The 19,808-nt window shown below is 41.2% G+C and overlaps 1 protein-coding gene and 1 long non-coding RNA gene across 8 annotated transcripts in view; both read left to right on the forward strand.

The window, feature by feature from the left end:
* The window catches only part of ppargc1a (peroxisome proliferator-activated receptor gamma, coactivator 1 alpha), a 160,396-nt gene extending 145,841 nt beyond the window's left edge, over nt 1-14,555 (forward strand). For 5 of the 7 annotated variants that reach the window (XM_088417790.1, XM_088417767.1, XM_088417805.1 and 2 more), the window contains 4 exons: nt 3,552-3,673; nt 4,971-5,122; nt 9,000-9,099; nt 13,902-14,555. In XM_088417790.1, coding sequence (XP_088273916.1) covers nt 3,552-3,673; nt 4,971-5,122; nt 9,000-9,099; nt 13,902-14,022 — 495 coding nt within the window. In that variant the 3' untranslated portion in view covers nt 14,023-14,555. Of the gene's footprint in view, nt 1-3,551; nt 3,674-4,970; nt 5,123-8,999; nt 9,538-13,901 lie in introns of those variants that run through there. The other 2 variants (XM_088417796.1, XM_088417820.1) reach the window with 1 other exon arrangement.
* A 4,291-nt stretch (nt 14,556-18,846) lies between these two features.
* The window catches only part of LOC148428525 (uncharacterized), a 64,530-nt gene continuing 63,568 nt past the window's right edge, over nt 18,847-19,808 (forward strand). The window contains exons 1-2 of the long non-coding RNA XR_015867591.1: nt 18,847-18,877; nt 19,099-19,280. This is a non-coding gene — a long non-coding RNA (uncharacterized LOC148428525). The remainder of the gene's footprint in view (nt 18,878-19,098; nt 19,281-19,808) is intronic.

Here is a 19,808-nt window from a genome sequence, read left to right on the forward strand (position 1 = left end):
GGGCCCACCCCATTTTTACCTGCAGAAATTCAAATGATATTTGGGATTTGGGGGGGTATTCATAACGATTTTTATTAATTTTATCCCATTTAACTCCCTAATTTTGGTCAAATGAATCAAAAAGCAACCCAAAATATTAGGTGTAAGAAAAAAATAAAAGAAAAACAGCATTTGGGGTGTTTGTGGTTATTCATAACCCACTTTATGTCTAATTTGTTTATGTCCATTTATTCGCGGAATTTGTTTCAAAACAATCCAAACATTCTGTACTTTATTCATTATTAGTATATGGTTAAATACTTAATCTGATTAAAATGTTTGGTCAAAAATACCCTATATGACCAAAAAATATTGGGTCAAATGAATAACCCATTAAGCTGCTTCAGTCCTTTTTTCACCCCCCATGTTTTTTTATGAGTTCAAAAATAACACATTGTTTCTAAAAGAAGCCCAACATCTTTTTGAAATATTAATGTAACCCAAAACGTTGGGTTAAATGAATAACCAACCAATTAATCAAGCAATTGTTGGGGGTTTTTCTATACAAAACAGCATTTTGTGGGGGGGTCTCATCCAAAACAACCCAAGGTGAATCTTAAAGGGACCAGCTCAACATTTTGAGTCACACAAAATTCAAAATCTGGTGAAATTTTCTACAAAACAACCCCAAAAGCAGGTTGTTTTGCAGCTCCTTAATTTGACCCAATTTTGTGACTTAAATAAATAACCCAACGAGCAGGTTTGGTTATTTATTTTACCCAATTTTCCCAACTGTTTTCAGAAATAACCCAATTTGAGTCAAAAAGGGACTGACAACATTTTGGGTTATTCATGTAGCCTAAGAATTTGGGTTCCAAGTGTTGCTTTGATCAAAACAGACCTTCATTTGTGACTTTTTCATTTTAAGCACACAAATAGCCCCAAAATTCCGCAGTCCCCTTTTTGACCCTCGTGAGTTATTTTTGTCCCAGATGTTCTTAGCTTCAAAGCAGCAGGTCTCCCGCCTCCTCCCGACAGGCAGAGTCCAGCAAAGCGACGCCTTGACCACCCGTCGATAAAGACGGCATTAAACGATGCGCTAATGCAAACTTGGCCGGCGCGGAGACAAACAATTACCGCTCGCGCTGTCAAACGAGCTTTAAGAGGGCAGAGACGCGAGAACGTCTCCGTCCGTCTGGCTGCCTCTCTCCCACGCAGGCGGCCCCCGAGGGGGCCGTCAAGAAAATTCCTCCTATTTATCAGTTGTCAGCAACTAAAGTCCTAATTCAGCATTTACTTGTCCGTCACGGATAGAAGCCAAGCATGAAAGAGATGCTACAAAGTATAAATCTGTAGTTAATTTGGATTTCTCCCGGGGCGTAGGTGAAGTTTGAGCGTGACACCTGATTTACATATGTCACAAGTCCCCTCAAGTCCCGTCTCGCCGTCTCAACGGGCCTGCGTTGACTTGCCGCAGCCGAGTAAATGAAGAAATAAATAAATAATGCGACTTGTGCGCCGTATCCCGAGGCGCGCGCGGTGTAAAAATGATTAGCGGATGCAATTAAAGTCCTCAAAAGATATAATTGCAGCCTGGTGCGGTTAGCGGCTTCATTATTCCGCTTTGACCCCGCCGTCCTCTGAGGTTCCAGAAAACCGGCCCGTTTTTGCCTTATGGGTCAATAAGTAGGGGATGACGTTTGTGTTTTGAGCAATATTTTTTTTCCTCCGTGGAACATAGCAATCAAGCCGCAGCAATCAAAAGCAAAATAACAACTTCAACGCGGTTTTTTCTGTATTTGCACTGTCATTGTTTGTGCTTTCTCTGTCGAAAAAAAAAGAAAAACGGCATTCGACCGGCATGGTTTTATTGTGTTTTATTGTGTGTTTCTGTGCCGGTTTTGTTGAGATCACCAGCTTCTCGCAACAGTGGAAGTTTTGATGCATGGTTGTCAAAATGAAGGACAAAAGTGTAGGTGCAGAGTTTTGACACAGAGTTGTCCCACAGAATATCCTGTATTCTCACTTAAAATATTTACCGTAAATGGACAAGCAACAGGGCGGACATCCGTTGGCAGTTAGCACCTGTTGGAGCTTGTTACGGCATTATTTTCAATAAAAAAGAAGCGAGCAGACTGAACCACCGTCCGATTCCATCCTTGATCGCACACAGGACTATTACTAAAACGGAGAGGATCATGTAAAATTTATGAGGTCTCCATCTGATTTTCTTGAGACTGCACTGGTTAGAGAACACGGAAAGGTACTCCGTTTGATGCGTTTATTAATAGTGGTCTTTTGCCGTATACACACAATCATAAACATGGTGGAACACGGACGCTGCACAACTTTGGGCGTTTATGGCAAAATAAACTCGAGCAGTGTCACGAGGAAAGGGAAAAGCAACTGGTTCGGGCACATTCGACGTTAACACTCGTGAGGCGTTCACTGACCGCTCACAATGTGGAAAATCTGAAACACACTTAACTTTACGCGCAACTAATATATAATTTACCCAATATGAACGCAAGAAAATCTAATCTATTCCACAAACGTAATATTAATCAAAATACAGTGGACCTCCGCAATACGAAATTAATCCGTTCGGATTGTAAAGCGAAATCGTCGTAATCGCCAAAATAAAATGACTGATCGCGCGATCCACATGCGCTAAAATAAAACAAAACTGATGGCATTTTTGGTTTGCATTTTTTGTTTTTAGTAGACTTTATTGTAAGGCTGTGTGAGTGATATGAGTTTATTTATCATGTCATGTTCATTTATTTATGTTTGTTCATGTTTATTTTTCATGTTTATTTTACATGTTTTACATATGATTTTTTTTAACCAATTTGGGTATGAATTGATTCAACCGTGTTCAGTTGCGTAAAAAATAACCCGATATGGGCCAAAAAGGGACCGACCCAACATGTTGGGTTACTATTTTAATCGTTCTAATCTGATCAAATGAATAACCACAAAATTGAGTTGCATCCCAATTTCATCACGGACTACACCAACAGTCGATTCTATTCCGAGCGTAGACCGTTCAAAGGCTTTCCGTTGTCGTCTGAATCTTTTGTTTCCCGGAAAGAGGACAAAGCGTTGAAGTTGCCCTTTCCTAAAAACAAAAGCTCCCCTAATCAACCGTAAAGTCGTCAGTTTGAGAACCCAATCAAGCGGATGCTTTCTGATATGAGTCTGAGTCACGGCGCAGCTTTATTTTTAGACTTGGACGAAGAAGAAGAAGCGGTCCCGCAGTAAAGACATTGCATCATTTGATAAAAATCAGTCCCCGCGTGGTTGATGTGTTGCACGGAGAGGAAGAGGGATTGTGGTGCCGCGGCGGACCGCGGGCACTTTCCCCGTACAGCTCCATCAGATAAGGCGAAGCCGAGCCAACCAATCACAAAGGAACGTACCGGAGAAGACGTCCGCGGCGTGCAATCGCGGCCGGTCCATTAGGGACGGCCGAGGAAGACCGGAGGAAACGGGCGGGAGGGGCGAAAGAGACGGACCAGCGCCCCTTTTAATCTCCCGCCTTTCGCCCCGTCCTTCTTGTTAACGAGCAGGGGGAGAGACGGGTGGTGTACGTGGGGCGACTGAGGTCCGACTGCACCCGGACCGAGTTGAAGCGACGCTTTGAAGTCTTTGGCGAGATTGAAGAATGTGCGGTCAACTTGAGGGATGATGGGTAAGTACGATATCTGGGTTCCTCATTTTCCCCCCAAAAACAAACACATATAATAATCACCCGCAAAGGAACTCCCCAAAAGGGTTGTTGTTGTTTCTTTCATTGGACCCACTTTATGTTTTAAATAGTGGTTCTCAAGGTGGGGTCCCCTGGGGGTCCGTGGTATGACCTCTGAAAATAAAACAATACATTTTTCTGTTCGTTTCATTTTATTTTAAAATCAATTGTGAAAGGACAGTGATCCCTCGTCCCTTATGGGGACCGGAACTCCCCTGCAATAAATGAAAAACAGCGAAGTAGCGTTCCCCCCACCTCGATGAAATTGTCATGTGAATGTGTATGTGGGTACCTAAATTTTTTAAACGCGAAAATTTATACTTGCATATTTCAGACAAATATTACTGCAGTACACATATTTACTTCAATCTTAAATTATTAAACCATATACAGTGACTGTACTGTTGTCCCTTTTCCGTTCCCATTCCTTTCCTGCCCTCCTGCCATCGACCAATGAGGTCAGGAGTTGTAAGGTACTTTTTGTACCAACTTGGTACCTGCTTTTGCGGGTGAGATAACTAACATTTTTAATGAATTATTTCTTTCCTTTAAACCAGTCAATGATCTGTGGCGTGAGCTCTATCCATATGTACGTCGTTTTTATGAAATTCAAGGCAAAATACACGACTTGAAAAAATGAGTCAAGCTCACCGCTTGGAAAAAGTGCATTCGAACTGGTTTGAAGCAAATTGGTGTTTTCGCGAAGGAGTTGACGCGAGGACAAAAAAAATAACCGTTAAGTGGTCTTTGGCGGCATCTACTGTCTTAAAGTGTTACACACAAGCCATTTGAGAAATTTTTGGCCTATCGCCAAAGAGCCTGGTTCAAAAATCGCAAGAACCATCCAAAAACATCCATCGAAAAACGTAGATTATAATGATTGTGGCTACGTCCAACCTGGTACCCGTGAACATATGCCTTGTAATTATACCAAATACCGAAAAGTAACGGAATCGCCATCTAGTGGTTTCTTACGGCATAGTCACGACGTTTTGGAATAAACCGCAGTCTAGAATGACTTGGTTAAAAAAAATAACAGTATCTAAAAATTTGAATCAGTCATTTGTAAAAATATCATCCTCAAGTGGCACGACTCCGCCACCGCACCCTCCGCCCCGCAAAAAAAAGAAATTCTGCAAATTTACGGCTTGACGACAGTGATAAAAATAGCGCGTCCATGACAGCGCCGTTCCCGTTGTCTCACTCCTGACGCATTCCTTGCGTGTCCTTGACCACGCAGGGACAATTTTGGCTTCATCACATACCGCTACACGTGCGACGCCCTGGCCGCCCTCGACAACGGACACACCTTGCGGCGCTCCAACGAGCCGCGCTTCCAGCTGTGCTTCGGCGGACAAAAGCAATTCTTCAAATCACATTACACGGACTTGGGTAAGTACCAAGCTTTGTTTTTGCCCCTGCGCACATATGCACACACAAGGGAGGTTTTCCATCATCGTGGGGACATCCCATTGCCGTTCCTAGCCTAATCTTAACTCTTATGTTACAAATTATGGAAAGTCCTTTGATTCTTTTTTTTACGACATCATGAAAGAATCGATAGGAAAGAACGCTAGGGAGCTGACATTTCCAGCAGATGATTAAATCGTCTAAAGGTTTTAAATGCAGCCATTCTGATATTTCTATGCGATTTCAGCTGGACAAGCGAGATTTTGCCGCACAAACGTAATCGTTTTCCAAATTTTGGACCATACAAAACCATTATAAATACAGTTTTTGAGATGCATTTGAATAGGATTTATTACATAGATTTTCCTGCGATTTTCGCAACATTCCATTGAGCGGCCACTGTTGATTTGATATTTTATAGTGAGGAAGGACTCCGTGACTTCAATTGAGAGCAGTCACTGTCGGTGACGAACGCGTTGTTCTGTCTCTCTGTGAAATCTGGCCCACGAGTGTCTGTACGTTTGTTGATCACATGGATAACATGCTAGCTGCTAACATGCTAGAACGTTAGTTCTTATCTTCAGCATGTTATATAGTGCGGTATTGTACGTGTTTAGCTCGTTAGCGCTTTCGTTTGTGCCAGGTATTTCCTTTTTGTTCCAACGTGCAAAGGTTTTGCATCGATAAGCACTCATTTGCATCTAATTAGGTTTTTTTTATTGAATTGAACATTCAAATTAACATTATCACTCATCGCCTGACTGATAATTCCTTCACGTTCGACCAATTAAAAAGCTTAACAGGCCGCAGTTTGCCCACACCCGGGCTAATCCTAAAACCAAAATCCCACAAATGCTCTAAAAGCAAGTCTTGACCGCCAAAAAGAGCTTGTGAGGACAGGCCTAAATGTCCTCACTTCTCCAAAACGTCCTCACTTTGTGGATAAAACGCACAGCAATCCTAACGAGTACAAAACACACGCACAAACATATTTAGACCAACCCCGAACCCCCGAAGGCAGCCTTGTATGTTTACATGGCTGCGAGGACTGTCAGGGAAAAGATGAGGGGGGAGGCGGAGTTTAATACGGCAAAACAAAACGGCCACGCAGATAAAAGGAGACTGGTCTGTGCGCTGGCAACTATTCCTGCGTGGCCCTTAACGTGTCCGCCAGGCGTTGCTTGCTCAAAAGGGTCACTTGGAGTTCAAAGGTCACGTCGACAACACGCAGTCTGATACTAGCTGCAGGAAGGAACCGACGCAGGATGGAAAATGAAAACGGTACAGTCAAAAATAGGCGATTTGATTTGATTGGTGCGTTTGGGAGAGCGGAGTCCAAACGTTGGCCTGGGGGCCATTTACGGCCTGCCACGCACATTTTTTAGCGACCCGTTTTTCTTGTCCAGTCCTTTGATTTATACATCAAAGGCATTTTACATGTAATGAAAAAGCACTGAAAGATGGTACAAGGGAGCTGAAATTTCACCCACATGGTTACAAAATATCAAACTGAAATTTCTAAGGTGAATTTCTAGCGTGAATTTTACAAAGTGTTTTGAAATCAGAAGGGAATTTTCACAAGATGCTTACGAAATTTGGCTATTTTTTTAAATCATTTTTCGAATACATTTTGCACATTTTCAGGGCATTGAATATCGGTCAGGCTTTTGTTATTTTTGAGGAAGAGGGATTTTTGGGGATTTTGTACAGGACTTGACTTGTCCTCGTTTAAACCTCTGTGGTGCATTTGCGATTTGAACTGTTTAATACCATTCAGGATTTGTTTGGGTTTTTTTGAGCGGGAGGCGTCAGTTGAGGAATTTTTTGCAAGGCATTCATGGACGTTTCAACTTGTGTGTGTGTGTGTGTGTGTGTGTGTGGGGGGGGGGGGGGGGGGGGACTGTGAAAGGTTCAATAAAGTTTTTCGTTTTGTAGTTTTTGATTGTTTTGGCAGTTTCAAATCATTGATTTATATTTTTGTTTGCCCGGCTTTTGTGGAATCTTAAGTGTCAACTTTAGCGTTAGCGAGATATTTTTGACATTTCAAGATTTGACAAGACATTTTTTGGCAAAATTTCAACTTTCATGTATTTTTTTTAGCATTCTTCTAATACCTGGGTCTTCATTTACGATTCCAAAGCTAAGTGACCAGCCTGGATTTTAACGTGAACATATTCCGATTTCGTACAATTTCAACATCTGCGGCGCATTGCTAATCTTGGGATTTGCCACCCACGGGGTCCATTGTGCTAGGCCCCTGCGAGCTCCTTAAGATGGACCGACGGTAAGCAGGGGAGGTCGGCTTAATAAGTGTTGTCAGCAAGCCTATTTGTGTCATTTTGTAGGTGTTGGTGCGCTTGTTTTTACAGAACATTGTCCATTAGTTTAAAGTAGAGCAGCGGGGTTATTTTTCATCCCTCAAGGTGCGCAGCGGGACACAAACGCGGCCGTCGGCCACGGCATTAGCGTAGATCACGCCCGGCATCTCCTCTGGCTGCCATGGTCAGTCCCATTTCTCAGCGTGTGCCGCCGGGTCCCTTTGGGGCCCCCATTTGTTGGAGCTGTCTGTTGCCAGAGATAAGATAGAGCCTGCGTATTATCTGCTCCATCGGGAAAAATAGGACATATGAGAGAGTGGAGGCGTCTGTATAAAAATAGCCACTTTTGCAACATATCCAATCCGAACATCAGGATTTTCGGGGGGGTTGTTGGTCTTGCTTATGCTGTCCAAGGAATTATGGGAGAAAACAAACCCCCAAATCAATTTTGCAAATTGAGGCAAAAAGCGTTTGAAGTAGCGCAGCCGTGCCTTGAGGTTCGAGCGACCCAACGTACTCTATTTATGAACGCCTCTCGCTACGAAAAATGCAGCTTTCGTAACGCCTCGGTGGAAAATATTGTCTCTCGTAACGAGAGAAAATTCAAGATGCGAAAAGCACATAATCTGATACACCAGACGCCAAAGCTCGCGCCAACATGACTTTAATGTACTACATTATCGCAAGCCGTGATGTCTACTGTATTTGTTACACTTTGTGATGTGTTGTTATAGTTCATCGAAACGCCGTCTTGCCCGCGAACGAGACAGTAGTTTTTTTGCATTGGTTTACTTTGGTCTTCCACTTTTTATCTTTCTTCCCACCAACAATCTCCACCGTAGAACTAACAAACATAAAATTAACTGTGGCTATCATTGTACATATTCACGTGAAAACACATATGTAAGATAACACTTTGGCTGACATCACACAGGAAGCACATTGCATGACCCCACACTAAACTCAAGTAAATATACAGGCTCAAAATAAGCCATAAAATGAATATTATTGCTCCTGTGGACTTGTTAATGACTCCTGGAATATTGGAAATATAAATTACAAACACAAATACAATGTCCTAAAAAGGTGTGTCTCTCTCTGCACTCATCACTCTCTGCACACACCAGCAAACAAGTCAACTGTATTCATATTGTCAACTACTACAATTAATACGATTATTTTGAAGGGTTTAGAAGTGGTTTTCATTACTCTATACATGATATATTTTGATTATTATGCGCTAATGTAATTCTAATAAGTATTACCGTTTTGATGGCGGGTATTGGTAGTACTGACCTATCGGGAGCTGCATACGCCTCTCACCATCATCTAAATTGCGCCTGTGAACAAGTCCAAATGGAATCAGCTGCTCATTCTTAGTAAAGCTAACCAGTGGCGTTTTACTTCTTCGGAGGGTAAAAAAAAAAAAAAAAAAAAGATAGCTTTAATCAGTGAAATTTAAACTCTCAAAAGATAACTTAACCCGCAAAGATCAGGATTCCGAATGTATTTTTTACCGGTAATTTGGCTTTCTTTCACAGACTCCCATTCGGACGATTTTGACCCCGCCTCCACCAAAAGCAAGTATGACTCCTTGGATTTCGACAGCTTGCTGCGGGAGGCCCAGCGCAGCCTGAGAAGGTAACCCTCTCGTGGCCTGCCCCCCCCCCTCCCATCCCTCGAGAGACTCCGGATACCTCACTCGCGTCTCTTTTTTTTTTTTGTGGACAACGAGACACTGAGAAGTTTTACACTCAATTTGTGGTGGAGTATTTAAGAAGAGTAAGTCTATAGACCAGAATAAATCCAAACCGAAGTTTACATGAACATCGCTGCTGAAGAGCTGAGGAAGCAACTTCTGGGAAAGCCAGTGAACCCTCGGAACCTGCTGCAAGGCTTTGGCTGCTGCGGAATTGTAAAAAAAAAAAAAGGGGGGCGGGGTTAAAAATGTGATTTCCAACCACAGCCCGACCTCACCTCCGAAGCACTACAAGATCCACAATTCTTTGGAGGCGATGATACGATGCAGCTTGTTCAGCCAGATTGATTATATTTTGCAGGTTTTTTTTTTTTTTTTTTTTGGGGGGGGGGCGTTTTTTTTCAATCTCTTTGGATCTGGTGTTACAATTCAAAAGCGAGCGTCTAGGGAATCGTATCTCTTCTTGTCTACATTTGAAAAAGGACTGTAGTTGTGTATTTACAAATAACTCTAAAAAGGAATATTTTTTATGTTCGTGTGAAGTTGGGGAATAACGTTGTTTATTTGTTACAGCTATGCACTGTAAAATGCAGCCTTTTTTAAAAAAAAAAAAACGTGGGGTTGGGGAGGGGGGGCATTTTCTTAATTCCGAATGTGGATGGATGTCGATAGCAATTACGATACTGTAAAACACACTGTACGCCAACATGATGTTTAGGAGACATATAATGATTGTAAAAAAAAAAAAAAGGGGGGGGGTGAAAAGTGGCTCATTTTTCAAGCAGCACATGAACAAACGTCTTTTTTTTAAAGTTATTCAGTCGGGTTATCTCTGTTTTTTCTTTAAAGTGTAATTTTTTTAACCTTTTCATGATTGTAAAAACAAACGACAATTGTTTTTAATTATTTCTAAAGCAATCACAAATATTGTGTATATACTGTATGCAACATATTTATGAGTGTACAGTGTGGCTATATCCGAGCCTATTCATTTGTGTCCACTGCGGTGTCCATTTTGTCCCAGCAAGACAGCAAAGTTCATTTCAAACTTGAGCCATGATTGGAACAGCCAAGATGTCCTCTACTGAGGGCACTAGGACTTAGTCGGATAGCTCCAGTAAGTCAAAAAATAAAGACTGAATACAAATGTCCACTGTGGTGGACACAAATGAATAGGATGAGTCTCAGGAGGATACGTGCATACAGGCAGTCCCCAGGTTGCGAATGAGTTCCGTTTTCACTCTAGCGACGTAAATCGTATTTCCGTGTGAATCGGAATCAACACTAAATTTCTGAATACACGTATTATACTTCATACGGACGAGGGTGAAGGTAAAATACGGACTTCGTCCTTGACATTGGTCGCCGCGGTTGTACGACTGTCGGTCGGCGTCTCGCCTTTCTCCGACCTTTTGATGATATTCGACTCCGTCATAATGGCTTTCCGACTAAAAGATTCCGTTGCCTTTTTTGGGGCCATGATGAGAAAAAACGAGGGTAAAACGGTGAGGATACCCAGAAAACGACGATGAAAACTGATGATCTAAACCAGTGGGCTAATGGAGACAAAATGGCGGATGAAACTCGGGCGTCTAGAGTCGAAAGAGCGTTGGTCGAGTGCCGCGTAACCCAAGGACTGCCTGTATAGACCGTACGTCCTGGTTTGTGGACATGCACTTATCGGAAAATTGATGCGTTTTCACAAAATCAGGCCATTATCTCTGAAAAGTAAAAATTGAGATATTGAGATAGTTCGACACTCAATTCACTTAAAAATACTGTACAATACATAGAGGTAGCTCAGAAATAGACAAATTTACAGCGATTTGAACGCGTTTGTAATTTTGCCACGTCTATCTTTCAACAGCGCGAATCGTCTTCCGATTCCTATTTCTATGCGTGCCCATTACAATTTGAACCTTTCGGCCGCTGGGAAATGAAAGTCGAGACCTTGCGGTTGTTTTTGTCGACGTCTCGTATTTTCGTCAATAATTCAAAACGACTCGCCGTCATAACCCCGGTTTTGTGAAAACGCGCCACATAAACGAATTCAAAAATGTTGATTTTCACGCTTTGTACGATTATCTTTGATTCAACGCAGGGAGATGATGACGATGCTTTGGAATTTTTTCAATCAGCGGAAAATTCATATTTATGTATTTATTTTCATATTTGAATCAGCAATATTTATGGGCTACATCTTAGGTGACTTTTTTTAAGATATTTATTCGGAAATTTTTATTTAACGCTCAATCACGAGACAGGGTGTCCAATAATTTCCAAGCTAAGGAATAATACGACCTTCTATGCCTTTTTTCCGGAACAATCAGTAGCTTCATCCAGTCTCATTGAGTCGGCGGCACTTTCTCGCTAGCTTTTTTTTTCTTTTCAAGTAGAACAGAAAGCAATAAACGGGGTTTTGTTGCAGGAATTTCGCACCGCCCTTAAAAGATTTTGTTGCGTCTCCGCTCTCGCTCGATTAAGTGAATGCCAAACAAAAACGTTTACAGTTTCCTTTCTTGAATTTTTTTCTAAAAAAAAAAAGGTATTTTGAAAAAAAAATATATACTACTGATATTATTCGCAGTAATAACAAGATTAGTAATAATAATCTAAATAAAAAGGGGAAAAATATATAAAAAAGCAATAAATTATTTTTCAGAAATGTATTTTAGCGCTGATTGTCGTGTGATTTTTTTTTTCTTTTTTTTTTTTTTTTCTTTTTTTTGACCCATTACCCAGTCGCTGTGACGTGAGCGCCCGCGTGCCGTCCGGTCCCTTTAAGACGTCTTTGTACAAGCATGACCTTTGTGACGTACGTGTGCGGCAAACTTTTGAATCGAAACGAGAGGATGCCCATGACAAAAAAAAACAAAAAAAAACGCAGACCTCGTGATTCCCGCGCCACGTACGCCAAATATTTTCCGTTGGTTGTTTTGTTTTCCGTTGGCCGTGCCGTCTGGCGTTTGGGTAATGGCGTCGCCTTTCATAGATGTGCAGCTTTAATCAGTGTAATAAACCGCTTTGTAAATGGCCTAGAGTAGCAATATATTAGAGCGATTTTTAATATCGTGACCCTACCGAGGATTTTTGCCACTGCTTTGTCGGGTAATCATATTTTCTTTGGAAGGACAATATGTGTGAGTGTGATTTTAGCCAGATGTGTGTGTGTGTGTATGTTTGGAGAGGGAATAGAGTTGCGTGTGTGTGTGTGTCCTATCCACGTTGCCTTACCAATGCCTTTGTGGTTCTACCTATTGTACGAATTTCTTGTGAATTTCATTTTTCATGTGCAATTCTCATCAGCCTCACCATGCCAATAAAGGGAAAAAAATGTGACTTTTTTTTTTTTTTTTTTTTCCCAGCGTGTTGCTTGTTATCTTTGCCGTGCGTACGGGTGTGCTTTGCATTCACCGATTCCCTCCGTCCCTCTTTGGTATTCCGATCGTCTTGGAGGTTAGGCCGCCTCAGTCTGTGTCCACAACTTGAGTCAGGCTGTGAGTTAATTAAAATGTCCGAGGGAAGGCTTTCATTAAGACAAGGGAGTCACGCGCTTGATAATGGACATTTCTTCTTGGTTTGAAAGCGTCCCCTCCCCGCTCCGCTGTCAAAATACATTCGAGTCCACGTAGAAAGCTGCAATTTCCTCACTGACAAGAAAGTACAAAACCGGCAGGGGCGGAGCTATGGGTGGCTCACTGGAACTAGGGCAGTCCACTGGGCCGCTGTGGGGGTTGGCATTATTTTTTTTCAGGGACTTTAATGCACTCGGTTGATTTTTGTTTCTGTTTTAGACTAACCTGTAACATGTAGAAAAACTGTAAAAAAGTAGTCAACACTTTTTGAATATTGATTTGTAAGGCTTTTTTCTGTTTTTAATGTTCAAAAGGATAGGTGTTTTTATGGATAATAATGTTATGTATAGTCGGGGGGAGGGGGGGTGACACCAGGGAAATGGCTTTGTTTTTTGCCCTGTGTAAGTATATTTGCTACAAAATAAGAATTTGCATCTTTTTTTCAGTTTTAGACTAACCTGTAACATATATAATCAGTGTAGTTCACAATTGTTTGAAAGTTGATTTATATGGCTTTTCTGTTAATGTTAAAAAGAATGCAGTTTTAGATCTTGTTACCCAATTTTCATAGACAATATGAATTTTTACTCCATATTTGCCACTTCTAAACAGAGAATTTGTCAAATTCTTGTTATATAAGTGATACAATGCAGTTTACTGACCATTTTAATTCAATTTGATTTTTCAACAGCTGAACAATTCCGTTTTTTTCATGGACTTGACCGGTGAAATTTACTGATGGTTGCGGTAACAGAAGCGTTTTTAAGATAATGAGGACGGACCGACAGACTAACAGTTAGTTTGGCGACGGATTGACGACAACGGATGAGTGATGAGGAATGACGGACGGGCAAGATTTTGTAAATCGCCCATTTCAGCATATGAATTTGATGATCTCCGTATTTAGATTGCGTTTCATTTGTTAAAATGACGTGTTATTTATTTCACGAAACCCAGACTTGACATCTTGACCAACCTACAGATTTTTGTATTTTTTTTTTAGCAATGCCCCCGAATAACAGAAAGTCTTCAAAACAGAATTCACACAAATATATTGAGAACCGTCTTTTGATTCGCCATTGCAGCCAAAAGAAAATATGCGCATTAAAGTCGAAGAGCGAGTCGGAGGGGTAGGGTGTGATTGTGTTTATTTTTATTTTCTTATTCAGGCTGCTGTTTGGCCTCGGAGGAAGAGAAGCGCCCGGCTTTCATTTCAGTGGGAGGTCTCCGCTCCGCTTGGCCTTTTCATGCCGTGAAACCTTTCCCGAATTCACTGGCGTCACGTCGTAAACAGATGAATAAAATGGTCGGGAACCTTGCGGTAATGCGCTCCTTCAGCAATAAAATATGGATTGGCAACATTTTTGTTCAGGCGCTTTGATGCACTTGGTTATTTTTTTCTGTTTTAGACTAACTTGTAAAACGTATAAACAACGTAAAAAAAAGTAGTTAGCAGTTTGATATATATTGCTTTTTTGCGCATGTTAAAATAATGCACTTTTAGGTATTCTTAGACAATTTTATAGACAATCTTATTTATAGTCGGGAGGGGGGTTGTTTTGTTTTTTGCCTTGTGAAGTGTAATTGCAAGAAAATAAGGATTTGCCTTTTTTTCAAGGCAAATTGTTACACTTAGTTTATTTTTTTCAGTTTTAGACTAAGCTATAACCTGTATAAACGCTGTAAAAAATAATTAACAGTTGGTAGAATTTGATTTGATTTTTTGTCTGTTAAAAAGGATACCGTTTTATAAGATTTATATAGATGATCATCTTATTTTTAGTTGAGGTGAGGGGGCAAGGAAAAGGCTTTGTTTTTGCCTTGTGAAGTGAAATTGCAATAAAATTTAAAATAAGATAAAATAAAATAAGGATCTGCATCTTCTTTTTGGTTATTTTGTTCTGTGTTAGACTTACAAGTAAGATGTGTAAACACTAAAATACTTAACAGTTTTTGAAACTTGATTTATGTTGTTTTTTCTTTTCTTAATGTTAAATGATGCAGTTGTTTATTTTTTTACAATATTTATAGACAATCATATTTATAGTCAGGGTGTGTTTTTGCTATATGAGGAGTAATTTTGAATAAGGATCATTTTTTCAGGCACTTTGATGCACTATTTATTTTAAACTGGTAAAAAATGTAATTAGTCTTGAAAGTTGATTAATAATGCTTGTTTTTCTTTTGGTAATGGTAAAAAGCACAACGTTTTAGGTATACTTCTACAATCTTCATAGGAGATAATCTTATTTAGAGTCAGCATGGGGGCGCGAAAAGTTTTCTCATTCCTCGAGGGTTTCGCAAAAAATAATTACAAATGTGGGAATGAAAAGAATCTGATGCGTGAAAGTTTCAACAGTCATCAAAGTGAAGCTTTTTTGGAGGGAGTAGGCAAAAATATTGATGATGTGGGGTCACCACTTGATTCGATTTGAAATGTCACCTTTCTATAACATGTCATGGCTCGTTCAAAACGGGGAATGACTCGACACGTAGACGAGCACCCCCTCAACAAACATGGCCGCCTGAATCATGAGATGGTGTTCTCAAGATTTTCTTTTATTGTTGCATTGCATTCAAAAGACGGCTTTTATTATGGCTGATGGCGGATACGGGAAGTACTGTAAACAAAAGCAACCACCAGCATGCATATTGAGTTTATTCTCTGAATAATGCATGAATCCAAGTTGCGGTTTATCTTCCGAGCAGATGATCCGGAACGTACCAGGCCAAAAAAATGGAGCACGGCGGTCAAATCGGTTCAACAATCAAGTCCAACTTTGAGCTTAAAAGAAGATGTCTCCTGATTTTGAATTCACAAGAGCTGGCTTGTTCCTTCGTGAGGCGGTCTCAAAGTGGAATCCGCGGACCCCTGTTGGTCCATGGTCTGACTGCAGGGGGGTCCGTGAAATAATATGTGTTATTAACAAAAAAATATTCATTTGTTTTCATGTCAGGTTCAGGTAACCCAGAACATTTAATAAACAACGAACCAGAAGGAAGACAAGAAACTTTTTCTCACAAGGAGAGCAGACAGGGATCTCAGTAAAAACATTCTTTTTGCCCATAACGCCACAGGCTATTGACTATTATTTGTTTATGCACATACCGCATGGCAAAAACTTTGGGCGTATCAATTAAACTAGAAAATGTTATAGTTTTATTTTGATGTTTATCAAATTTAATGATAAAAATGACTCATGATATTTATCCAGTTTTTGAGCGTACGAGTATACCATAGACCAGGCATGTTCCCCCTTGGCTTTATGGGAAAAAATGCTATATTAGCATTTAGCATACAAGCGCATTCAAATGCATTTAATGCGTTCAAAGAAGTTTTCCATTTCAAATAGTTTACTCCGCATTTAAGTAGTTCTTGAAAAAAGAAAAAAAAATCATCTGTTGGTATTCGGCCATGTGTTGCATCACTTCAAACCGTTTTTTGAACCCTTTCATCATCAGATAGACCATGCCCCCCGTCCCTCGTTCTGTTTCCTTCTTCCGAGTCTTTTATGCCACCTTATGGGAGAACCATAATGACAGCGCCATTAAAATTGCAATCTCCCCACGCGCCATTCTAGTTTCAGCACTTTTTGCCGTTAAAGAGTAATGAGGAACAGAAGGAGCGTCTTCTTCTTCTCTTTCTAAACGATCAACTTTGGGGACCGGATGTATTCTTTCGCTGGATAATTAATGGCCGCTGACAAATGGCGCTTGATTGAGGGACTCATCCTTGTATTTTCAATCACCATCTGCTGTGCGGCAAAAAAAAAAAAAAAAGTTAATTACCTCGAGTGCGCCCGAGACGCCGCGTATTAATTAGAAGAAGAAGAAGAACAACAGGATGGCGGTGTTTTAGTTATATTTGTGGCTTTTGTTGATGGATTAGCGACGGTTGGAAATTTACCGGTTGGCAAATGCGCTCCTTTGATAAAATATGGCCGCTTTCGTCGTCGCCTGGGCCTCCGGGACCAATGGCGGACCTCGCCGGCTGAAAAATGGCCGCCGGCGTGCCGACGCCTGATCGTCACCGATTATTTAGCGGCGGGCGAATCGCATCGATAACAATTCCGACGACGGCTTCGGCGCTTAATGGCTGGCGACGAATGAAATATGCTTATTTGCCGGATACAAATGGGTGATTTCCGAGTTTGATGAGGGAGCGGACGGAGACTTGCGCCGTGAGTTAAAGTGCGTCGTGAGATCGGAATTACCAACAGATGAGCCTCATTACGCCGACGAGTCGACGCCGGCCTCCTTTGACGAATGTCTGCGAGCGCTTTGTACAAAAACATGTCATTTATTGTCAATATTGAATGGCTCAGAGGCTATAATGCCATTTTAAGGGGAGTACGTACGCACTCAATCAAAAAACGTTCATTACGATTGGTTTTTTTCGTTGCGGAGCAGTTTTGCTAATCGATGACTTCATTTGAGGAGCAATTTCTTGATTTTGCGGAGCAATTTCGGAGAGTTTTGTTCGGGAAAATATTACGATATAGCAAACAGATCATTGGTTTTCTTTTGTCTTTGTCATTTAATACGCGATTGACGATATTTTGTGTGCGCACATATCGCAATACGGGAAAAAAAGTTTTTTTTTTAACTTGCACAAGTGCAAGCCATTACCCCTTTGCATCATAGAAAAAAATGTACATTAGCATATAAGTGCTTTCAGATGTATTTACAAATATTTTGAAGATTTTGGTCCTTTAAAAAACGTTTTTTTCTATGTGGACCAGTTTTGCAAATCAACGACTTCATTTGAGGAGCAATTTGCTGATTATGTCAAGCGACTTTTTGCATGGACCCAAAAGGTTTTTGTTAATGAAACTATTACAATATAGCAAACGGATAATTGTTTTTTTTTGGGGTTTTTTTTGCTGTTTTTCTCTCCTTTTTAAGTGTGTATTGGATTTCCCACATTGTGAGTGGTCAATGAATGCCTCACCATCGTAAGTGAATGTGCTCAAAGTAGTTGCTTTTTCTTTTCTTCACGATGCGGCTCGAGTTAATTTTTTCAGGAATACCCAAAGTCGTGAGTCATCTGTGTTTCACCACGTTTATGATTGCGTTTATACGCCAAAAGACCGCAATTAATAAGCTAGTCAAATGGAATACCTTTTTGCGTTCTCCAACCGGTTCTCTTGCTGAATACCTTGCCACTCTTAATTGAATAAGATGGATTCACCGTAACCTTTACCTGATCCTCTCCTGTGAGTGAACAAGGATGGACTCGGACCTTGGTTCAGTCTGCTTGCTTCTTTTACTGAAAACAATGCTGTAACAATCTCAGCTAACACAAACTGCTGTTAGCTGCAACAGGCACTGGCTGCTAACAGCCAACTGACTCGCGCCCTCGACCTCGTCCGGTTACGGTAAAAATACGGCAGCTTTAATTGCCGAATTACGATACTTCCTTTAAAATTCTTATCTGGCGATGGCTTCCCAGTGAAATGTTCCATATTTGTGGGATCAAGGCGCCAGAATGGCTCGGTAATGGCCGGAAATGAGACAGATCCTTTGTGCGCTCCTTTTATTTGTCCCTTTTTCATTCATTTCTTTATTTTTTTTTGTCTTGGTTAAATAGAGTAGAAGCCTACTTCCTGGCTCCCTCTCTTTTTCCAGACCGAGGTTTGAACCCCCCCCTCCCCCGCCGACTCATCACGCCACAGTTAGATGGGCCACATGGACAGTTATTGTTTGTTTGCACTATTTATGTCAATGTCGAGTCTGTGGCAAATGGCCCCATAATGTAATCAGTCATTCCCGCCGCTCGCTCGGCCGTCCATCAGACTAATGACGATCTGGAACTGTGAGAAGTAAGGCGGCCCTCGTCTCATTCCCGCGTCTGGAAAAATGTCAACAAAAATAAAGAAATCAACTTTCCAGGAAGCTCCGACTCCCCTCCCCGAATCTGAACATCCAATTCTTTTATTGTCATGCAAAATCACGATCAAAATCCGTCATGGTAATCCTTGTTTGCTACACAAACGCATCAAATCTGTGCGTGTGTGCCTTTGTTTTTTTGCAGCATGGTGGGGACCGAATCCCGGGTTTCTCTGATTTTTTGGGCACCTCTTGGAGCTTTTTGGTAGAGCCACAAGTCCAGACCTTTTTTTGGGTCAATACTGATTTTTAGAAGGTAGGTGTGAGTTGGATTTTGAGTCAGGTCAGGCAATTTTGTTAAAATGCTTATGCTAATCGTTAGCGAGTTGGAAATGCATTATATGAATGAGATGGCCCCCCTATGATAGAAAACCCATTTGTGTGTGTGTGTGTGTGTGTGGGGTGGGGGGGGGGGGGGGGAACAATGGTTTTTGCTCCAAGGTGGGGACCAAATCCTGGGTTTCAATGTTTTTGTAGGGACCTCTTGGACTCAGGGTGGACTCCCAAGTTCAGACCATTTTTTGGCAGTCTGTGGTGTTAGCGCCTTGCAAATGCATTATATCAAAGAGATGGCATCCACTATGATAGAAGACTCAGAAGTTCTCACCACAAAGACTCACAAGATTCAACTTTTATTTTTTGGGGTCACGACTTTTAAGGTAAGCTTTGAATTGTTTGTTTTTGTTGCGTTTGGGTAAAGGTTAGGCAATCTCGTGTGACGGTTAAGGTTAGGGCTTGGAAATGCATTATATCAATGGGATGTCCCCACTACAGCAGAAAAACCCCATTTGGGTGTGTGTAGGTTTTTTTTCTTGTCTGTCATAGTGCATTAAAATGCACGGACAGAGGAGCTGTAATTAGCGGGCAAAAATGAATCCACGTGGCGAGAACGCAATTAAAGTGCTGTTTGGAGCACTTGGTAATCTTGTGTGACAAGGCTTACAATTCAATTAACCCCCACTTTTTAGCACTTTGTTTCAACTTCCTGGGAGGCTCGTTTGCTTTCAACTTACTTCAATTTCTTTAATGAGGCCGCAGGAAATGTCCAGTTCGAGAGTTCGCCGGCGTCACGTGAAACGCTTCGGTGGCGTTCCGATAGGAAAGGCATGTTGCCGCCCTCCTGGAAAACCTTGATACCCAGCGACGGGTTTTCTCCTCGTCTTTACGAGTAGGACAATTCAGAGTTC

This window comes from Hippichthys cyanospilos, chromosome 1 (assembly GCF_059441005.1).
Source record: "Hippichthys cyanospilos isolate Australia breed blue-spotted pipefish chromosome 1, RoL_Hcya_1.0, whole genome shotgun sequence".
NCBI lineage: Eukaryota > Metazoa > Chordata > Actinopteri > Syngnathiformes > Syngnathidae > Hippichthys > Hippichthys cyanospilos.